General features: G+C 59.1%; 1 protein-coding gene across 1 annotated transcript in view; it reads right to left on the bottom strand.

Annotated features, from left to right (window-relative positions):
- Positions 1 to 17,991, bottom strand: part of CYTH1 (cytohesin 1) — a 51,741-nt gene extending 33,750 nt beyond the window's left edge. The window contains exon 1 of the mRNA XM_079797783.1: positions 17,817 to 17,991. Within this exon, the coding sequence (XP_079653909.1) occupies positions 17,817 to 17,838 (22 nt within the window). The 5' untranslated portion in view covers positions 17,839 to 17,991. The remainder of the gene's footprint in view (positions 1 to 17,816) is intronic.
- Between the last annotated feature and the right edge of the window lie 5,018 nt (positions 17,992 to 23,009).

Genomic DNA, 23,009 nt, shown 5'->3' with positions numbered 1-23,009 from the left:
ACAGAGAACATCTGGGATGGCTGGGCTGCGGCGCAAGTTCTGAAGGAGCTGAACGTCATTCGTGACAAAAACTTGCAGGCCAACTAGAAATGCCACCTCCCTGCATGACCAACAGCTCACAATGCACCCCACACTGCAGGGAACGCTGGGGCTTTCCTTCCGGATCGGGGAGACAGGCAGGAGTCTGCTCCCAGCGGACCCTCGAGAGCCCAGCTTCCTCCCCAGGGTCCTGGCCCCAAAGCCCTCGAGCCCTCGTCATGCCACTCACGGGGGCAGGCAGGGCGGGAGGCCCGGGAGGGGAAGTGTGACACCGTCGCTGGTCCTACCGGAGGGAAAGCACCCGAGCCAACCCGTTAGGAGCAGCCGCAGAGCTGTGACGGGCTGCTGGGTACAGGCAAGTGCAGTGCAGCCGTTAACACCAACGTTCCCTACGCGCCGAGGCAATGCCGGCCACGCGCAGGCGCTCCTGGAAGGGAAGGATGGGAGGTGTGGAGACTAGAGAGGCCCGCAGCAATGGGGGAGAAAGTGCTTTGACCCAGGACACTCACCACGTCAGGGGTGCCCGGGGCCACGGCCGCAATGCCACTGCAAATCGCACGCAGCAGGCGGTGCTCGCTGCAGGGACCGTCACAGTGGGGTGCTGGCCTGGGACAGGCCGACAGAGCAGAACCCAGAACTCAGAAACAGCCCTAGCCGGACATGAGCACTTGCCCTATGACAGATCCGGGGAATCACGGCCGCCCTTCTCTAAATGCCGCGGGACGTGTATCCGCCCGAGAACACGGGAAGTGTGAGTGAGTGGTCACGGCGGTCTCTGTAGCAACCGCCCGAGCTGGAAACCACCGAAATGTCCATCAGAGGGGAACCCACTTTGTTTACTGTGGCGCAGTCACACGGTGAGACGGTACACGTTAGTGCAGACGGCAGACTACAGCTACAGGAAACAAGGCAAGGTAAGTCTCACAGACATAATGGTCAGCAAAAACAGCCGCCAACATGGACGGGAACTTTCCTGGGGGAGCCTCATACCAAACCCCAGAGAAGTGTTGGGAACAGACTAAACATTGTCTAAGGTGCTAGCCCAGAACACAGACCCCAATACCTTCCCCATCCCCCCCGCGCCCCCCCCCCCCCAGGACACGTACAGACAGACAAGTGCTTCTGCAAGCTTCATCAGCCGAACACGGAAAGCACCGGCCAAGGGGCGACCCGCCAGAGTGGCAGCCGCAGAGGCCGGGGCAGAGAACAGCAGACCGGGCAGCAGGGAACGGCGGGCCGGCGAGGGTGACCGCTGGGCGAAGCAGCCACGAAGCACAGCTCAGCTGGGGCAGAGGTGGGTAGGAAGACAGCAGCTGGAGATCTCACAGAAACCCCGGCGAGGACACACTGAGGCAGGGAATGCTACCAGCAAGCCCGCAGGCGCGTCTGAAATGGCCATCACGAAGCACGGGTTGGCATTATTTTGAACGTGGAGCCAAGACATGCAGCAATCAGCTAAACAAATTCTAAATGGTTGGCCCTAGAGCGAGGGCCCACGGGGGGGGGGGGGGGGGGGGGCGGGGAACTGCGATTTTTCATTATAACCCTTTTAGTTCTGTGATATTTTTCTTTTCGCCCAGATGGCAAATATTTGTTTGTATTTGTTATTTAAAAGGCATATTTATGTTTCGATTTTAAATCAATGTAGTGCTTCCAAATATAAAAGATCAAATGGAATTATGTTGTTATATTGAGGGTTCCACTATCTTTGTGAAGACTTAACAATATAGCAAACATTTCTTTAATCTTAAAATGGTATCAAATGTTAAATTTCCTAAAGAAAGAATTTTTAAAAATTGAGATATAATTTACAAACCATAAAACTCAATTTTTAAAAATATACAGTTTAGTGGATTTTAGTTTTCACGAAGTTATGAGTATCAGCACCATCTACTAATGTTTTCTCACTCCAAAAAGCCATCTGTACCCACTGGCAGGCAGGCACTCCCCGCTGTCCACACCCTCCAGCCCCCAGCGGTCACCAGCTGATGGACATTTGGCTATTATGAATATTGCTGCAATAAGCACTCATATATATTTTTAAATATATTTTTATTGATTTCAGAGAGGAGAGGAGAGGAGAGGAGAGGAGAGGAGAGGAGAGGAGAGGAGAGGGAGAGGGAGACAGAACATCAGTGATGAGAAAGAATCATTGGTCAGCTGTCTCCTACACGCCCCCCATGGGGATTGAGCCCACAACCTGGGCATGTGCCCTGATCAGGAATTGAACCCTGACCTCCTGGTTCATAGGTCGACACTCACCCACTGAGCCACCCGGCCAAGTACTTGTGTGTATTTCTGTGTGCTGTACAGTCTTTAAACTATATCTGTTTATCACTGTAATAAAGACAAATGTTAAATCTTTTCTATTTTTCTATCTGAATCTCACCTATTTTTTGAAGCCCAGCTCCGGAGCCCGTGGCTCTCTGGCCATGCCCACCACGCTCATGTGTGGGCACAAGCTGGCGGTGCTGACCGGTTTGCGAGTTTCACCTCCGAACACTTTACGACCTGAGAACTCCCGTTCTCCAGCATGACAGCGCCCGCTGAACCCGCTTCCTATGTGCCAGGTAATCACAGAGCAGCCACGGTAGGTGTGCCACCTGCTCCGTGTACATCCCCATCATCCCACCGCGTGACCACCTGAAGATCAAACAGGTCTACGCGGCTTGCGGGCGGCAGCAGAGACGGCGATCAGGCAAGTTCAGGCTTGAGGCGGATGACAGGACAGCACAGCGCAGCGCTCAGTGTCGGTTGAATCCCTGTGGCCAGAAACGCCCTCTCCGGACTTGCACCATTTGGGGAACACAACATTCCCGTGTGGGGGTGCACGAGCCCCGGGTGGGTGTGCCCCTCACCAGGACAGGAGGCGTTGGCTCCAGCCTCACTAGCAGGAAAGGCGCGCCTGCGTGACAGCGCGGCACGAAGGAGTCCTGGGCAGTGAGTGCGGGTGGCGGCACGGGTGGCTGCTCAGGTCTCGGCCGTGGCCGAGGACGTTCAATGTCCACCGTCCCCTCGGATGCACAGGCACGCACCCCCCCCCCCCCTGCTTCCTCCCCTCCTCTGCTCAGGAGTGCACACCACTCCCTTTGTCTGAAACCACAAGACCCGCCTGACGAAACCGGTGCGCCCCACCCATCCTGGTGTCTGCCGACCGAGAGCACACTACGGCCGAGGAAGCCAGCACGTGACAGAGCTGGGAGGGAGGCACACCAGGCCCGCTGTCGGGGAGGGGGCAGCCAGCGGGGCAGAGGCAAGACCCCGGCCCACACAGCATCTCAATGCGGTCGTATCGATCTTAAGCTGCTGTGTCTGAAGTCTAATCTACGTGTGTCAGGAGGCAGGTGGTCTCCGGAAAAACAAGTAGGAAAACTCTAACGCTCCATTTCCGAAAGGGGTTCCCTCAAGGTCTGACTGCTCTTTAAGGGCACCTACTTGCTTCGCTGCTGGTTCGCTGACACTGAGCTCACCCCGAACCAAGCTCCCGGCACAGGAGCCTTCGCCATGGCCCATCTCAGCCTTCCAGCACCGGGGCCATCTTAAACAGCCTGGTCCCCCACAGGAAGCACGGACACGTGGCCCTGGGCAGGGGAACGGGGCACCGGGCAGGGGCCTTTGGCGTCTGAGCTGCTCCGACAAGGCAGGTGCCGCCACTCGCATGTTCAGAAGCGCCTCCTGGGATGACCGGGTCACCAGGAAACGGCGGTGAGCAGGCAAATTCACAAACACGGATCCACAACCACCAGGACCGGCCTATGAATCTGGGGGAGCTGGGAGGACAGGCGGTACTTGAAGCTATTGGTTATACTGAATGATAACCCCATATGTTCAAAAGATCCCGTTACGGGGACGAAACGGAGACACCTGACCTACTTTACAAGTCTGCAACCTGTCCCCGCTGCCTGTGGTCAGGGACCCTGCAGCCCCCTCGGTCCCCCGTTCCCCGGCCGCTCACAAGGCAGCAGGGAAAGGAGAGGCTTGCACCGCTCTCCACCGCCGAGGAGAGGGCCTGCCAGCGCGCCGCCTCGCGTGTCACAGGCACTGCCTTCGGGCGGCCGGCGAGCAGCATGCCGCTGGCCCTCTGGCCGCCGCTGTGAGCACAGACAGCGGAGACCCTGCAGGAGCAGGTGACTTGGCCTGCGCCCCCGAGAAGTAAATGCGCGATGCCGCACGGGCGTGGGCAGCCCCCGGGACACCGCCTGGGAATGCCTAATTAGACACCAGCGGCAGGTCGTCCCGGACCGAGAACTTCCTGTTTGTTCAGCACGAGGCAGTGCTGCTGAAAAGCCCTGCGTGACCGTGGCTGGGAAACAATACCTCCGAGATCACACTGCGAGTGTGTGCAGGGGACCGAGTCCTCCCCCAGGTCGCTCTTCCTTTCCGGAAGCCTCCGGCACGCCATGAGGGAGCTGGGGACTCCTCGCCCCTCTGCACCCACAGGCCGCAGCCGTAAGCGCATCAGAGGCCTGCTGCCATCGTGGTAATCACTGGGGAATCTCCTGAGATAAACATTCAATTAAGCAGCGCTAACAATTAAGAGCACAGCACACCACAGGGAGCTAAGGGGACTAGCCAGGGCATCTGCCCTCCTGCAATCAGGGAAAGACCAATGGTCCCGGCTGTAAATGGAGTTAAGTGACTTCCAACTCCTGCCCAGACCGAGCCCACCTGGGACAGCAAGCCTGGCGCTCCCGAGGAACACCCAGCCGACCCCTTTCCCAGCAGGCCCTCGGCTCCGTGCGCAGTCCACACGGCCCGCGCCCTGCAGGGAGCCCCTGTGCCGCTCCGCAGCACGACACAGAGATAAGCCTGGCCCCTGCGCAAGGATGACATGCAAATTCGTGAAGCGTTCCATATGAGAAGAGAAGAGAAGAGAAGAGAAGAGAAGAGAAGAGAAGAGAAGAGAAGAGAAGAGAAGAGAAGAGAAGAGAAGAGAAGAAAAAGAAAAGAAAAGAACAGGAAAGGAAAGAAGCAGCTTCCCCGCTTGGCGTGGAGTGGTGGCAAGAGCTGGCCGATGGCAGAGGCCTCGCCCGCCGGCCACAGGGAGGAGCGGAGCGGCCGCCAGGCTCTGCCATGGTGTTTGTCTCGCGAATGTCACGGGCAGAAGCCACGAGCTGCCCAGAGAAGCTGGTCTAGACAGAGAAGCTCTGAGTGGGGAACGCACAGGAGCGGCAGGCACGCGAGGCTGGTGGAACTTTCTGGAAGGCCACCGCACCGGCTCTGATTTCTGCAGTTCTCTTGGGTGGATGTGCCCACCCATAGGAATTTGCACTGAAAATTTTTTGCATGAAGCTTTCTCCCCAATTTTAAGATAGTACAAAATTGTGGGGTTTTACTGCAAGAATAGAAACAATTTTTTTTCATGTAGTTTATGACTGTTTCAAGTTTTATGTCACTTTTTTTCCAGGTAAATATCGATTTTTTTGATTGTGCAAAATGATGTTAATACCATTCTTTAACTGACTCAGATATACTATGTTAAGTAAAAGCTTTCGAAGAGTTATTTTAAAAGTTACATGCCTCTTACACACCATTCCTTATCACCTCTATCACATTTTACACAGAATAATGAGGCATTTTTAACGATAGAACTGATACGAGTTGATAGAACTCTCTGGAAGGCATTTAGCAGCACACATCAAGCCTAGAAATCAGAAGCTGAACTCCCGGGCCCAGGGACTGCCCTCACAGGGGTCTAGGGGAAGGAAATATCGGGAAACGCGTGCAAAGCATTACCAACAGTGACAGGCCTGTGACAGCGACCGAGGGGAAACCTCTGACCGTTAGGGAGGCGCCCCGTCCCGGGCTTCCTGTGGCAGAGACAGGCCCATGGGCCCCGCACCCCTCGCCTGTCACAGGCAGCGTGCTACGCCCAGGGGCGGGGCGGGGCGGGGCCCGGCCGGTCTGCGGCTGCACAGGTGCCAGGCCCAGGCCCTCGCTCCCCAGCTGCAGACCAAACCCCTTCAAGGGTGGCCATCGTCTGGGCCCATCCGGTCTCCGCGGGACTGGTCGGGGAAGGGCGCTCCTGGCTGAGGCCCCGCTGTCCGGCTCTGACCCTGAACCCGCTACCCGCTCCGGCCCCTCCTGTGACAGGGTGGGCTCCTTCCCCGCCAGATGCCGCTAACAAACTGTCCATGCGCACACTGTAATGGCAAAGAGAAACTGTGCTTAAAAAGCCTACAAAATATTCCAAAAAATGGCTGGGACTATTTTTAAAGCTTATTCTAAACCCTGAAATGGGGAACAAAACTTTTCATCCAGCATTCACCCTCCAATATCCCAGAAGGCCTTACGGCAGGGGACACACAGGAAGACGCAGAGCAAGAGGCCGGAGAGGAGGGCCCGCCCGCTACTCTGCATGTGACGGAAGTTTCCATAGGTTCTCCCTCGCGAGCTGAGGGCGGAGGGTGTGCACACGAAGCCCCAGCGCCCCAGCACGCGGCCCACGGCGGCTTCCTTCCCAGAGGACCGCCATCAGCCCCGGGACAGACCGAGGCCACTCAGGACACCCCTGGCCAGTGCCCGGCCCGAGCGGGAAGGGGAAGCTCTTCGCGGTCGCTTCCTGCTGCACAGACAGGCTGCCGGGCGGCCCGTCAGGGGCTGCCTAGCAACGGAGCACCCGAGGGCAGGTGTCTTCGGAGAGGAACAAACAAACGGCACAGACACAGGAAGCGGAGGGTAGCTGTAAAGGGAGTTAAAACACACAACCCCAGCGTGGCCATGCTTGGCTTCTTTGGTCGGCTGAGCCTCTAAAAACCTCTACTTCCAGGCTCAGAACCAGCCCGGGAGTTCTGAATGGCCTCCAGCAAAACCACATCAACCAGATGGCGGCAGCTGAGGGAGGCGAGTAACCCTCAGCCTCCCCTCCTACCACCCAGGACCCTCAAATCCTCACCCCGCATTTCCTGCAAACCACACAGGAAACGAAGGGAACCACTGGCCGGGCCCACAGGCCAGGGCCGGGGCGTGACCGAGGAGAGCAGTGTGGGCTCCAGAGACGGTCTTCCGCTCGGGCCTCTCCCGCTCAGGAGCTCTGCAACGTGTGTGCACACCGCATGTGCGTGCATCCACTCACTCACTCATTCGTTCATTCCTGGGTCCTACCCTACAGGGCCCTAGCTCATAAGGTAAGGTTCACACAGGGCCCAGAATAAACAGCTTTTTAACCCACCCCCCCCGGGCCCCAGCTGGGTAGGTCCGGTGGTTGGAGCGTCATCCGCACACCAAAGGCTGTAGGTGTCACTCCGGTCAGGGCACGAACCTAGGCTGTGGGTTCAGTCTCTAGTAGGGGCATGTACAGGAGGCAAACGATTGATGTTTCTTTCTCACATAGATGTTTCTCTCTCCTCTCTCCTCTCTCTCTCTCTCTCCTGAACCCTTCCTCTCTCTCTAAAATAAATTTTAAAATATTTTTAAAATAATAAGTAAAATAAAACTAGTAAACATCCCAGGTGAGGATTTTTAAGAAAATATATTTTTATTGATTTCAGAGAAGAAGGGAGAGGGAGTGAGAAAGAAACATCAATGATATGGGAGAATCATGGATTGGCTGCCTCCTGCACGCCCCACACTGGGGATCGAGCCCGCAACCCGGGCTTGTGCCCTGATCGGGAACCGAACCGTGACCTCCTGGTGCAGAGGTCGATGCTCACCCACTGAGCCACGCCGGCAGGGCCCAGGTGAGGATTAAAAACAAACCTCCCAGGTGTCTGCAGCTCAGTCAGGTCTGGGAGCCCAGTGGACGGGTTGACAGACTTCAGACAGAAGCGAAGCAAACCACTCCTGTGCTCCATCCGCCAGGACGTGACTCCTCCGGGGACTCCTCTGCAGCTGGGCATCGCGGGCCCTTCAGGAGCGTGCGTGCGGATGAGCCTCCTTCTCGCCCCCGTTTCCACCCTGCTCCCAGCCAAAGGGCTGCGAGGACTTTCAGTTTACCAGAGCGCATGGCTCCTTGGCAAACAAAATCCCACTACGCCAGGTCTTAAGGTTTTTAAACAGAAGTAAAAGTAATTCTACACAGCGGGTAGCTGGTTGGTTAGAGTGCCATCCAATATGCCAAGGCTGCGGGTTCGATTCCTGGTCAGGACACACACGAGAATCAACCAACGAACGCATGAATAAGTGGAACAAACTGATGCTTACCTCTCTCCTCCCCTTCTTCTCTCTTTCTTTTAAAGTAAGTAAATACTTTTTTAAAAAGTAATTCTACACAGACATCAAATGTCTGATGGTATCACTTCTTGAAATCAACATTCACCCTAAACATCACCATCACGCAGCCACCATTAGCATTTTTACCGACTGTCAAGAAGAACCGCCTGTTCTCTGCATCATCCTCACTCCTGTAAATCCAGCCGCTGCCCTGCCCCCCCCCCGCTGCCCTCTCCCCTCCCCTCCCCATGCCCTCTCCCCACTGCCCTCTCCCCTCCCCTCCCTTCCCCATGCCCTCCCCCCCTCCCCTCCCTCCCCTCCCCGCTGCCCTCTCCCCTCCCTTCCCCATGCCCTCTCCCCGCTGCCCTCTCCCCTCCCTTCCCCGCTGCCCTCTCCCCTCCCTTCCCCATGCCCCCTCCCCGCTGCCCTCTCCCCTCCCCTCCCTTCCCTCCCCGCTACCCTCTCCCCTCCCTTCCCCATGCCCTCTCCCCTCCCCTCCCTTCCCTCCCCGCTGCCCTCTCCCCTCCCCTTCCTCTTCCCTTCCCCATGCCCTCTCCCCGCTGCCCTCTCCCCCTCCCCTTCCTTCCCTCCCCTCCCCATGCCCTCTCCCCTCCCCTCCCTCCCCTCCCCTCCCCGCTGCCCTCTCCCCTCCCCTTCCTCTTCCCCTCCCCATGCCCTCTTCCTTCCCTGCCCCATGCCCTCCCCGCTCCCCTCCCCACTGCCCTCTCCCAGGCCATGGTTTAGTTTTGGTTTCAGTGTTTGATTTGAATTCTTATAAAGGTTACACAGGTTTTTCTTCAAACAAATGAATGCCAGCTGATAAAATACAGATGTCTTTAATAAACAGGATTTTATGAGCAACCTGCTTTTTCACTCGGCGTCAAATGGCCCTCCTTCACGCCTGTAAGGCAGACATCCTATTGTTCAAACGGGGCCTGTGACATTCTGTGACACACACACACCAGAGCCTGAGCACCGCCGCCCTGGAACAGTCAGCGGTTCCAGCCCGGCCTCCCAGGGAAGCGCCCCAGCGCCCGTCCCGCTCACAGGGGCGAGGCTACGGCGCACACCGCGGCTTCCCGCCTTCTGAGCCCAATGGACCTGGTTCTGGTGCTCTCCAGGCGGGGGGTCTCTGTGCGCCCCAGAGGCCTGGAATCGGTGAATGTAACTTATTTTTGTGCAGAAATCAACTGACCTTGGGGAAACACAGGACTGAAATCGCTGCAACTTCCTGAAGCCCTTTGAACACCCCTTTGGAAATCAAAAGTGACTTTTAACTACATGCTTTTTCCTACCAATTGATTTTTACTATAAGGATGTGTTGTATGACAAATATGTGATACCTTAATCAATAAAGTAATTTAAAAAAAAGGATGTGTTGTTATGGTTTTTTAAAGTAGAAGTTTTAATTCCTCTTGTTAGAATGCTATATATACACATATTTATGTGTTTAAGAAAATGGGCGATTACAACAGTATCAGAAAAAGGAAAGAACAGTAGTATTCAGTCAAAAATTTGGTTTTGTATCCTTGAAATCTACTCAGGGTGAAAATTAAGCCCAATGAGGACTTCACAGGGACTGTGGGGGACCAGCACCCAGCCCGCTTCCATCACGTGACGGGGAAGGCAGCTGTCTGGGAAAACCATCACGGACAGTGCCAGCCTCCCTCCTCCCAGAGCAATGGACTCCTTCCCGTCAGCTCATTGTTCAGGCTGCTCCCACCGCCGGACACAGGATCATTCTCGTCACCATCCGGCGAGTACAAAACATTCCCGAGATGGCCCGAGCACGGGCCCGGACTTCCGACGGAGCACACGGTCCTAGTGCGTGGCTGACACGGGAGACGGCCGGCGGGTCAGAGAGCGGCTGCTCGCGGCTTCCCTGCCTCCGAGGGAGGAGGGCGCCTCTCACACCAGAAAAGCAAACGAAAGGCCCGCACGCCTGTGCCGGGGCTGTGGCCCTCACCGCCGGAGCCTTCCGCGGAAGGAAGAGGCGCAAAGGTGGCGCTGCCTACCCGGGAGCGTCCCAGGGACAAAAGCACCAGGTGACTGTGGGCCCAGAGGGGTCCGCCTGCCAACACGGGGCCGCAGTGAGTGAGGCTGCCGGCCAGCTGCCCGGGAGACGGGGACCCTCTGTTGCCTGGTGGGTGCCATGCGATCACAGGGTCCTTCTCGTGGCAGCGGGAGGCGGGAGAGCCGGGTCCGAGTGATGTGATGTGACTCCTCTGGCCACTGCCCACTCCGACCATGTCCTGGGGCCTGAGCCGAGAGACAGGTGGCGTCTCCCCGGTGGGAAGGCCGGGCCCCAGAAGGACCAGCCCTGCGGCCCAGGACTTCCGCGGGGAGGCTCACCCAGCGACCCAGGACAGCAAAACAACCCACCGCGACCATGTCCCCGCGGCCGTGAGAAGCCAGCACCGTGACCGTCTGGAAAGGACCCGAGTCACAGCAGCACTCTCCCAAGAGGCCCGGGTGCTCTCCTGATTATTTCAATTGTGGGGGAAAATCAACAACCATGTACGTTCTCTTTGAGACACATGCATTTCTCAAACACCTGAACGCTTCCTGAATCAAGCGGACTCGCACCCGAAGCACCGACTGAAGGCCATACCAGGCCGCGGGTGCATTCCTTCGCCACACTCACTGTTCACACACACACACCTTTCGTCTGATGTCCTTCTCAAGATGTCCCCACCCCTCCCAGCAGGTCTGCACTGACAACTTCCAAACTGGTCATTCCAGGACCCGGCGCAGGAACCAAGCCCCCAGCTCCACCGAGGACAAGGACAGAGACGGGACGGACCGGCCCCTGGCAGGCCAGAGGACCAGGCGCCAACTCCAACCCTGCCTCACGCTTCATGGCGGTCCCGAGCCATTTCAGAGCCTGAGTCCCACATCAAACACGGGGAGGGGGGGGGCGCTAAGGACCCACTCAGAAAGGAGCCTGCAATAGGGACCACTTGTCCTCGCCTGTAACCGCCTGAGTCTCCTGCCATCCCGCTTCGGAGGGCCAGGAGCTGCACCAGCGCAGGAGGCCACAGGCGGCCAACGTGGGCAGAAGGCCTGGGTGCTGCGGGCGGGGTGCAGCAGGCCTGGGCAGGCGAGGCAGGGGCACAGGCTGCTTAATTAGAGGCGCAGTCTGGGCGAGGGGCCCTGGGGGAATGGGAACTCAAGCAAAGGCTGGATTTGGGGGACAAGCACTTCGAGTGAACAGCTGGAGAGGCCCTGGGGGGGGGGGGGCCTCCGGAGGAGCGGCTGGGCTCTGTGAGGCGCCAGCAGCAGGACCTACCAGAGGGGGGGCTCTTTCTGGAGCAGAACCACAGTCCTGGGTGGAAGCCCTGGTCCTACTGGGATGCCACAGACGCCCAGTCATCTCCACTCCACTGAGGAAGCTTCAGGGCTTCACTTCCGCCGTGCTCCGACTGGACACCGAGGAGATGGCAGAAGTCCTGGTCACAGTTACAATCGGCACGAGTGGCCGAGTGGCCATGGCGAAGAGGCCGCCAGGGTCACCCTGACCGAGCGGCGTGTCCCAGGCCCTGCACCATGGCCCCTGGCAGGCGCTCCCACAAAGCCTGTTTTAAACACGCCTTCAGACAGGAGCGAGGGGGCCTTCTCGCGGAACAGCGCTGGGTGAGGCCGTCTGAGTCCGCAGGGACCCGCGGGTCCTGTCGGGTGACGAGGCAGCTCTCTTGACAGGGACCGGCTGCCAGGTGGGAGCCCGGGGCAGGAGGCCTGGCCTCTCCCTCCCAGGGGGACAGCTGTCTTCCCAGCGCTGCCCTTCGGGCTGAGTTTCCCCTCTCAATGGCCTGGAGGTTCGGCAGCAGGGACGGCACAGGTCCCTGGAAGGGGCCGAGGCAAACTGCAGTGCGATGCGAGAGGCAGGAGTGCTGGTATTAACCTTGACCTGCTTCCCTGGCCGCCCAAGCCCCACGCGTGTCCTGGCCCAGCAGCCCCCAGGGTCGGCTGCGTGACCGGCGCCACAGCACCGGCCAGTTCCGGGTGCCCGGGAGGGAAGGCCGGCTCTCAGCCAGCACCACCCACCGGCAGGGACCGAGAGCTGGCTTCACTGGCAGAAACACCACCTCCTCCAACCTCGACCCGAGCAGTAACCATGGGCTCTGGCAAGAAATCTGTTCCGTAACCGGCAGCACAGGTATGAACCAAAAACCTACCCAAACGCTGTCCCGCCGTGGAACCCGGCAGCCGTTTCCAGGAGGAAGACGAGAGGGCGGCGAGGGCGAGGATGAGAGGGCGGCAGGAAGCACAGGGACAGGGCACGGCTTGCTCTGCCCGCTCCCTCCCATCCACGCCAGAAGGCGGTTTGCACAGAAGTGTATCTCGCTCAAAACACACGGAACACTGGGGTCCCCAGGCCCCCCAGCACCTGCCGTAGGGTCTGGAAAGTCACCTGGCCGCTGCAACAGAGCCCTAAGGATCGCCCCACCGCCCGTCTAAGCCACCAGCCAGAGGCATCTTCCCAAAACGCAAAATCACCGCGAGCCCGAGAATGAAGTCCCTGGTCACACAGAGCCCTCCGGGACTCTGTCCCCTCCTGCAGCCCGGTCTCGGGCCTCCTCCCTCCCCTGTCCAGGCTCACAGCCCAGGGCAGCTCCCCGGGGCCAGTTACTCCACAGCCCTGGCCTCTGCCCACTGTCCGGCCTGACGTGTGTCTCTGCCACATGCACCACGTGGGCACCAACCCCTCTTCCCAGCTCCCGCTGGTCTGGGGACCTTCCTTGGCCGTCAGTCCCACCCTCTCGGGCAGGACTGGGTTACTAAGTGTCGTGCGGCCGGCCTGCTGGGCTCGGAGCACCCGTGACCGCAGGCTGCAGACGCGAGGGGTCAGAAGCTGCCGACTGCCTGCGAACTGCTCACAGGAACCAAAGCATGCGCTCCCCTGCAGAGACACGGTAACAGCCAACAGCCCCATCACTCCCAGCCCCCCCCCCCCCCCCCCCGTCCCCACACCTGGCCATGGCGGCGCAGGCTGCTTCTGAGACGGAAGCCTTCCTCGGGCCGAGTGGGAAACGAAGGGGCCACACCGGAAGGCAACGTCCCGGCCTGTGCTAACGGGGCCGGCGGCACAGCGCCGTGACCCCCATCTCACGGTGACCAGAGGGAAGCGCGCAGCAGCTCCAGGGGGTGAGGACGCACTTCCTGAACGTTTCTAACTAACTCCCCTCCTCCTGCCTCTGTTATCGCAGATGAAACTAAACGACGACCACTCCAGAGGCCACGGGAAGCGGGAGCCAACAGAGGCAGCAAGGGCAGGTTCAGGCAAAGCGCTCTCTTGGGAGCCGCTGTCCCAGCCTTCATGGCGGGGGGGGGGGGGGGGACAGAGAGGCCCCCAGGAGGGAGGACTCCACCAGCCAGGGCCCTCCGGGGGGAAGCTCCCAGCCTCTGCCTCCCCCGTGTCCTCCCGCCTCCCCGCCAGGTGACCTACATGCTGCGGTCACCCCTGAGCGGGAAGGCACTCCCGGGCTCTCACTGCAGAAACGCCTGACCTCGAATGCAGGAGCCAGAAGAAAACCCACCTGGCGAGATGGCCTGACGAACACGCCACTCAGAAGGAGGCGGTGTGAGCCGCGGACCCGGCCTGCGCTGTCCACCCTAACCCTAACCCTCACTCACTCTCCCCTAAAGAACATGGTGTTTGGCCAGAAGAGAGAGCTTCCATCTTTGAGACACAAACTAAGTGGAGGTAATAAGTGACTTAGAACCGGTCAAATCTGACCCAAACCCCGTCAGGACGCACAGAGGAGGAAACAGCCACCGCGGGCTCTGACAAAGGCCACAGAGAGCTCATCGCAGCTCGGTGAGGAGGCCCCGCCAGCCACAGGCCGCCAGGCCGCCACGCACACAGGCAGAGCCTCTGCAGCCCAGCGGTCATCGCAGCTTTCACGAGGTGCCGTTTGTGCCCATTCGATGGCTCTTCTTAAAGCTTCCCGATGCCAATCCTCGGCAGTGACGGAGCATGCACCCGGGCACCGCCACAAACAGGGCAGACTGGCACATCAGCCCTTTGGAAAGCAGCGTGATCGAGGACGTGTGTACCCTCTGGCCTGCTAATGCCATCCTGCAAACCTCCCTTAAAGACCACAGACACAAGACGTAGAATTACGGGAGCCTACGTTCCAGATTTTCTGAGAAGGCCCTGACTCCACAGAGGTGTGTTCTTTCCCTAAGTGTCTGAGCAAACCTGAGAACCCGGAAGCCACCAGCCTCAGAGAGAGCAGACAGTGCGCCGGGCTGGGTCAGACCCACGGAAAAGCCTGTTCGCGTGGAGCGGAGCCCTGAAGGCGAGCCGGGCTCACCGAGTGTCAGCGCTGCCGGGCCCTCCCGCTCTGTTCCTCCCCACTCTGCGCGGGGCCGGGCCGCCCGCTGCCCTAACGCAGACAGGAACCCGCAGCCTCGCCACCTGCAGCGGCCCGGGAGGCGGCCCGGCTGGGTCTCCTCTCCACCCCACACGAAGCGTGTCTCTACAGGCCAGCTCTCCGCGTGGTGCCAACGGGGACACGGCTGAAGCTAATAAAACGCGGGGGGCGCCATGCTGGAGAAGTAAAGGCCTTGGCCGGCTCTGCCAGGTGGACTGAAGAACCATGCCCACCAGCTGATTCCTCTGTCACGGCTGCGACACAGAGCCAGGGCCACCAGCCTCTGCGCCGTTCCACTGAGTGGCCCTGCACATCCGGTCCGAGAGCGCGGCGGGCACCACACGGGCCACCTCAGGAGCAGCGCACCCCGGCGTGGGGAGCCTGTGACACCCCAGGGAAGCCGAGGACCCTCCAGAAATGCGGGTGCGCGCTCACAGGAACGGTCACGCTCAACTTCCCCGGGCTCGGAGCAGCAGGCCTGCAGGCTAACCGCCTCGGCCAAGTTCCAGGCACCAGAGGAACTGAGTCACGGGCCTCGCCTGGGGCAGGGCACCCACCAGAGCGAACACCTCTTCCTTCTGTGTGACTGCAGGAAGTACTGCCTCACGAGGAGGCATCAGAAAGAACCTGAGCGGATGGAGACCCATCAGGCAACAGGAACATCTTTCTTAAAATGTCCATCAAGCTTTTAGGAAATAGCAAATTCCTTATTTTTCAAAGAAAAGCTTTAAAGGGACTTGTTTTAACCTTCCCCACCCCCACACATCTTCCTACTGGAGCGCGTCACACCAGGTGTGTCTCTGGGACCCCGCACCTGATCAGTGAGCCCGAACGGACAGCTCGCCACACAGGGCATCCACGTAGAAGGGCTTCGGAACCCAGTGGGGTCCGGACCCACACAGCCCAGACTTCCTGTTCGCTGCTGGTTTTCTTTAACGGACCGGGCCACTCCACCTCTCTTCAGCACATTACGAATGAGTTACGCCCTAAAGTTTTTTATACCCAGCGGTAGCTAGGAAATCGGAACCTATTTCCCCCAGAAAACAATGTTAAAAACAGTGGCTGTGTCCCAGGTACGAGGGAGTGTGGGGCGGGCAGCTGGTGGGTTTATGAGGCCACGGCGGGCATTTCCTTGTGAAATGTGGGATCTGAGTAGCTGTCATCTCTCAAAGCGAATTCTCTGTGAAGCCCAGGAGGGAAACGGGCAGTTCTGGAAACTCGGGCCAACCTTAAAGAACTCAGAACCTGACCCTCCGCACGATCACCTACACGACGAGGTGCTCTTTGTGTGGTGAGCCCTATGGTGGGGAAGCCCCTTCCACTCACCCTTCCTGGTTCTTTCGAAATACAAAGCAGATGTACAAAGAAGAACCTTTTCCCCACCTTTACGTGTGGTCAGTAGAATAACAGTCCCCAAAGATGTCCAGGTCCGAATGCCTAGGACCTACGGCTATGTCACCCTACCTGGCAGAGGGAACGACCACTGCATGGGTCAGGCTGTGGCCCCGCACGCGGGGTTATCCAACAGAGAGGCAGCAGGCAGGGAGAAAGGAGGCCATGCTACCTGCTGGCTACCTGCTGGCTACGTGCTGGCTTTGAAGGCGGGAGGGGGCCACCAGCCAAGGAACGCGGCCGCCTCTAGGAGCTGCAAAAGGAAGAAGACGGGCGTTGCCCCGGACCCTCCAGAAAGGCACGCAGCCCTGCGAGCACCTCGATGTCAGCCCGGCGAGACACACGTGGGCTCGCTGAGATAACGGGTGGACACATACGGATGCTGTCTTGCGCCACCACGTTTGTGCTGCTGCGGCAGCCGCCATAGGAAACGCGTGCACCCCGCTTCCACTCACCCTCCTCAGCACAGATTCACGCCAGGCCTGGTGGCAAGGCAGTCACCAAGAAAGCAACCAAGCCGACCGCTTCCTGCCTGGCCTGGAGGGTAGGAACCCCAGGAGAGGGCAGAACGCCTGGCAGGGCACTGGGTCTGGGAGAGATTCAACGGCAAGAGAAGGTGGAGAAAATAGACCGGAAAAAAACACAACACAAAAAAACGGAACAAGGGTTTTCATGGGCAGAAAGAGAAGTTGGGAGGGGAAGAAAGATCCTCTGGAACCAGCCAGAGGGTTTTTTGTGGGGTTTTGTTTTTTGTTCAGTCACAGAGGAAAGCACACACAGCTTGGACTTGGAAGGTTACGAGGGGGCATCGGATGGGCGCCCGGCCCACAAAGGCCAGGACCTCCGGCCGCGCCGGGGCCTCCAGAGCTGCCCGGCCCCGGTGGGTGGCGCGGGGTCAAGTTGCGGGTCGTAAACCCGCCGCTTCGCCAGTCCCGTTTCTCAGTGACTTTCTGGCCGATCAGCAGAAAAGCTGCGTTCGTCACCGACCGGCGCTGGGCTCCGGGAGCCACCGAGGCATTTGCAATCCCGCGGCGCCGGCCTCGCCACGACCCGCAGCAGCTCACCCCGTGTTTGCCATTCCCCCCTCAGGTCCTCACCAACACGATGCTCACAGGTGAAGGGCAGCAGCCAAGTCACCTGCCCAAACGCCCGTCATTTCAAGCTACTTGCGGGGGGCAGCCCTCGCGCTGGCCATCAGACAGGACCAGGTGAGCGGGAGGGAGAGACTCGAAGTTTTTGTCAAGTTTCCGCTGTCTGGGTGCGCACGCGACAATGCAAACTTGGGTCTCGGTCACCGCCCCCGCAGGCTGCCCAGGCCGGCGTTTCGGGGTCCGTGGCCGATGGACCTGGTCCGCGATCACTCACCGGGACCGGCCGGCCGGCCAGGGGCCGCGGTCCCGCCCCGGCGGCACCCCAGTCCCCCGCGCCTCGGCCGCAGCAACGTCCGGGGCAGCCCGTCCACTCCGGGCGGGTGCTGCCTTCTCCTTTCCTCTCAGACAAAGACGCGGACCGGGGCACACAACTTGCGAACACCGGGGGCCGGAAACCACGAGAGCGCAGCCGGGGGCGCCGGGCGCCCCGGGGGCACCGTCAGGCCTGCGCGGGGCGGCAGCGGCCGGCGACTCAGACCCCGCGACCCGGCCCCTCCGGCCCTGCGACCCCGGCGCCTCCCCGAGACCCGGGCGCCCTCCGCCTCCCCTACCCCGCGATTCCCGCCCGGTCCGACCCCCGGAGTCGCGTCCGGCACCACCATTCCCGGGAAACGCGAGCCGCCGGAGGCGCCGCCGGGCCGGGGACAGGAGGAAGCGCGGGAGGGGGCGTCCGCCGGCCGGGCCGCTGGCCGTGGGCCGCACTGACCGTAGCTGTCGTCCTCCTCCATGGTGCCGGTGCCGGTGCCGACGCCGGGCTCCGCGCCCGGCTCGCTGATTGCCCCTCGCGTCCAGCCGCGTTCGGCCCCGCTCGCCTCTGCCGGGCTCCCAGCCCCGCCCCCGGCCCGCGCCTCCCGCGGGGCGCCCCGCCCGCCGCCGCCCGCGCCCGCACCCCAGGCACGCGGCCACCTCCCGGCCCGCGCCTGCGCACGCGCGCCAAGGCCCCGCCCCCTCCCCGCGGCCCCGCCCTGCCGCGCCGCCGGCGCGCGCACTCCCCTCACCCCCACGGCCCCCGGCACGCGGCAGCCTCCTGGCGGGCGCTTGCGCACGCGCGCACGCCCAGGCCCCGCCCCCGGGCCCGAAGCCCCGCCCTCCAGCCCGCTCAGAAGCACACTCCCCGGCACGCGGCCGCTTCCTGGCCCGCGCCTGCGCCCGCGCGCCCGCCTGAGGCTCCGCCCTTTGGACCCGCCCCCTGAGTCCGAGGCCCCGCCCCCACCGCCCTCGCGGGCCCAGCAGGTTTCGGGTGTCGCAAGGACCGCGCAGGATCTGGGCCTGGCGCACCCACCCAGGCCCACAGCCCGCAGCCCGGCCGCCCACAGAGGCCCGAGGTCGTGTCTGTCCGGCCACTGAAGGGCAGGGTGGTCCTCGCTGACGTCAGCCGTGCCGGCCAGTCCCGCCCCGGCTTGGCCAGGGAGGGCCCGGTCCTTGGCCCGAGGCCGCAGAGCGCTTGGGATTTGTTTATTTCTGCCGCTTGAATCTTAGCACAAGGACCCGAGTCCCCAGTTGTCTGCCTTCATACTTCCTGTTATTGTCTGAATTTACCTTATTACCCCGCATTTCAGGATTTTAGTGACCCTGACCCAGGCACCTCTTCCTACATGTATCTGCCTGCACGGGGCTGCTGGGGGAGGGGGTGGCTCAGCCCTGACCTTGGCCATGTCACAAGGCAGCTTGGCATTCCCCTCCTTGGGACCCCGCTTCAAAGCCTATTTCTTACTGGCCCACCCTAAAATGTGCCTCCCAGGATTTCTCCCTTGTTCTTGACAACAAAGACAAGTCATTAACTCTCGTGGGGAAAATTAAATGAATGAGGAATGTGCTTTCATTCCGGATCTGCTCTGATTAGCTCTGTGACCTGGGCAAACCTTTCAACCCCCTGGACCTGTTTCCCACCCACAAAACGCAGCCTCTGCCTACAAGACCCTGTCTTCCACTCAGAACTGATCTCAGATGGGACAGATCCAACACGGTCTTCGCTTAGACTTCTCCGCAGCTCACAGTACTAGTATTTCAATTATGTGAGATGGCTTTTGACATAGCAGCCTCAGGAACCCTACTCTACCTCATGTCGGGGTACAGCTCCGGCCCAGCCTTTTTTTTAAAAAATATATTTTTATTGATTTCAGAGAGAAAAGGAGAGGGAAAGAGAGAGAGAGAGAAACATCAATGATGAGAGAGAACCATCGATCGGCTGCCTCCTGCACGCCCCACACTGGGGACCGAGCCCGAAACCTGGGCATGTGCCCTGACCGGGACTGGCTCATAGGTCGACACCCAACCACTGAGCCTTCTTAACCTCATGAACTGACTCACCCCGGCCTTTGGTGGACAACCTTGATGTCCCCTGAAAGTCTAAGGTGGTGTCTATTTCCTTGGGCACAACCCCCTGTCCCCCATGCTGCTTTCGAGTAATTCCAGGAATTAGACATTTCCCTTGTATAGATTGTTACCCTCCTAAAATATTGATTCTGGTGTATTTGCAAGTTTGATCTTCACTGATTTCATCAGATTTTGACATGAGAGCAGGGAATCACATCTTGGCCCAAGGTCCTTCAGGGGTTTTTTTGTGTGTGTTGTTTTTTTAAAAATGTTTTTATTGATTTCAGAGAGAGAAAGGGAGAGGGAGGGAGAGAAACATGGATAGGCTGCCTCCTACATGACCCCTACTGGGAATCCAACTTGCAACCTGGGCATGTGCCTTGACCGGGGGACCTCCTGGTGCGTGGGACAATGCTCAACCAAGTGAGCCACCCGGCCCGGCTGTCCTTGGGTGTGTTTTTTTTTTTTAATTAAACATTTTATTTTATTTCTTGTTAATCCTCACCTGATATTTTTCTATTGTTTTTTGTTTGTTTGTTTTTAGAGAGAGTGGAAAGGAGGCGGGTAGACAGAGAAAGAAAAACATCCATGTGAGAGAGACATGACTGGTTGCCTCCTGCATGTGCCCCACCCAACCAGGGCCGGGGATCGAGCCTGCAACTGGAGGTACCTGCCCTTGACCGGAATTGAACCCAGGACCCTTCAGTCCCCGGGCTGACACTCTGTCCACTGAGCCACACTGGCCGGGCTGTCCTTTGGCTGCTTTGATGCTCTTAGAATTGCCCCACTTGGTCTGGGGGTCATCACAGTGGAGCAGGCTCTCCAACAATGTCTACTCCGCTCTGCCCAGGAGTCCCCGAAAGGTTCAAGGCATCTCCCGGCCGGCTTTCTCCCCTGACCAGTATGCGGGGTCCCTGGCTGCCAGAACTCTTGTTCAATGACCAAAACTCAGGAACAAAAGATAACATGGTAATTGTCACCATCTTCACTCCCAACTTGTTATGTGACTCCCAGACTGGGTAGACTAGGATAGGAGGCATACTGGGGCGATGCTAATCACCTCCATTAGCAGGGAACCCGACTGCCTACAAGTTCCCTTAAGGACCATCGATTCATTACAGCAGTGTTTCCCACCTACAGGTCCCTACTCTGCATGGCTGAGAGACCAATCACTAGAGGAAGAGGAGACAGAACAAACAGAAGAGAGCCCGGTCCTCTCTCACCTGTAATTAGGCGAAGGTCTGCGTGGCTGTGCAGGGCGCACCGCGTCCCCTGGGTGGGGTTACTACGCATCCTGCCTGTGGGCAGGGCAGGACGTCCCATTCCTCACAATCTCCCTAAGGCAGCTGGGAGACAGGCCCATAGAGGTCACAGGTTAGGGCCCTTAGGAGTTAGGGTCGCGTTAGCTTACTGGTTACCAGCCCTAAGCACAGAGAGACCTCAAAGATGAGGGGGGTGCCCCGGGCACCTGGAGGCACCCTGGTGAGGATGGGGAACTCACTGTAGTGGAGGTTTCTGACCCAGCCACCCCTCTCCGCCTCCCCTTTCTCGGGCCCCACTGTGTCAGTTCTTCGAGAACCTTGAAACGGGTCAGGTTCCTGGCGGGCCTCACCTAGTCTGTTCAGAGGTCGATCCACCTAACAACTTCATGTTGTTGTTTGTTTGTTTGTTGTTGTTTTTTTTACAACTTCGTTTTTTAAGTTGGCGCCTCCCTTGCTTACATAATCTCAAGAATTAGAATTTTGCCGAAACCGGTTTGGCTCAGTGGATAGAACGTCGGCCTGCGGACTGAATGGTCCCAGGTTCAATACTGGTCAAGGGCATGTACCTTTGTTGTGGGCACATCCCCAGTAGGGGGTGTGCAGGAGGCAGCTGATCGATGTTTCTCTCTCATCGATGTTTCTAACTCTCTATCCCTCTCCCTTCCTCTCTGTAAAAAAGTCAATAAAATATATTTTTAAAAAAAGAATTTCGAAGGAAGTCTTTTAAGCAACATCTATTTTTCCCTGCGCTTATAATACGGCAGTTTCAAACTTCTTCAGGCACCACCTCAGTCCTCAGCAGGGGGCAGGTCGCTGTATTCCACTTTCCTACAAGGGAGCACTCCCGGGCCGGCGTGGTTCAGTGGTTGAGCACCGACCTATGAACCAGGAGGTCATGGTTAGATTCCTGGTCAGGGTACAAGCCCAGGATGAGGGCTCAATCCCTGGTAGGGGGCATGCAAGAGGCAGCCAATCAATGGTGCTCTCTCATCATTGATGTTTCTCTCTCTCCCGTCCTCTCTGACATCAATAAAAACATGTTTTAAATAAGATGATGCATCTACAGAGTGAGAAGGGCAGGACAGAGCAGTGGTGGAGAGTATTTCCACTTGCAGTAATAATGCCTGTGTGTGTGGTATACATAGGTGGGTGAAAAAAAGGGGGTTCGATGGGAAATAACTTCTCAGCGTGATCGGATCATAAATTCCGAACTGGGCAGGTCATGGTGGAGTCACGCCCCAGGCCTACGGCTTCTTTAGGGAAAGGTTTTAACAAAGCCTGGCCTGCTCTGGCCAGTGGCACAGAGGTTAGAGCACTGTCCCACGCACCACAGGGCCATGGGTTCGAGTCCCAGTCAAAGGCACGTGCCCAGGCTGCCAGTTCGATCCCTGGTCCAGGTGCATTTGTGAGGCAACCAACTGATGTTTCTTTCTCACATCGATGCTTCTCTCCCTCTCCCTTCCTCCCTCTGGAATCAATGAAAAAAATGAGGATTAAAAAATAATAATAATAAATAAGACCAAGGATTCGTTTTGTTGCCTTTCTCCTCTCCCATCAGGGTGAGGCAGGAGGTTCAGCTGAAGGGTCTGGTGAGAAAGGAAGGCCGGCCCCCTCCCCCTCCCCTGCCCCTGCCCCTGCCCCCAGGAGCCCTGTGTGCCCAGGGACAGGTGAGGGAGGGAAGGGCTGAGGAAGCCCGTTGTCCTCCAAGGCTCCCTTTCACCCAATCCCAAGCCACTTCCTCAGGGGCCACTGCTCCTCCCAGACCGTGGGGGGAAGAGGGGGCAGCGAGGGCCGACGACCGCCCCAGGATGACTCTGCTTCCCAGAGGAACGCCCGAGCCCAGCCTCCTGCAACCGGAGGCCAAGGGGGTTGGGCGGCTGTGACAAGGCAGGCGGTAACCCTTCCGGAGGCCAGCCTCCGGCCCTCCCAGTCCGGGGTGGGCGAGCCCACGCTCAGACTGACGGACACTCACGCAGGCGGCCTCAATAAATCCAAGGCAGGGACGGGCTGCGGCGGGAGCACCCCTGCCTGACCCTGTCTGCGGCTACACCCTGGGGGCGGCGGTGCAGGGGAAGGGGAAGGGAGGAGACCAGAGCGCATCCGCACGCAGGCCAGGCCGGGACTGGCGTCGCCTTGCTTGGAAAGCCCCCAGGTTTTATTTAGTGAGAGCGGGCCATTTCCTCCCGAGTGGCACTGGAGTCCGTGTATAATGGAACTTGATTGTGGCCAGCTGTCTCCGACAGCTCCCCACCTCCCCACCGCCCGAAGACAGCTGGCCACGCGCCGCGTGGTGAGAGCGGTGGGGGAAGCGGGGGAGGGGC

This window comes from Cnephaeus nilssonii (assembly GCF_951640355.1).
Source record: "Cnephaeus nilssonii genome assembly, chromosome: 19".
Taxonomy (NCBI): Eukaryota; Metazoa; Chordata; class Mammalia; order Chiroptera; family Vespertilionidae; genus Cnephaeus; species Cnephaeus nilssonii.
The sequence above is the reverse complement of the archived record's forward strand: the minus strand, read 5'-3'. Positions and strand labels throughout refer to the sequence as shown.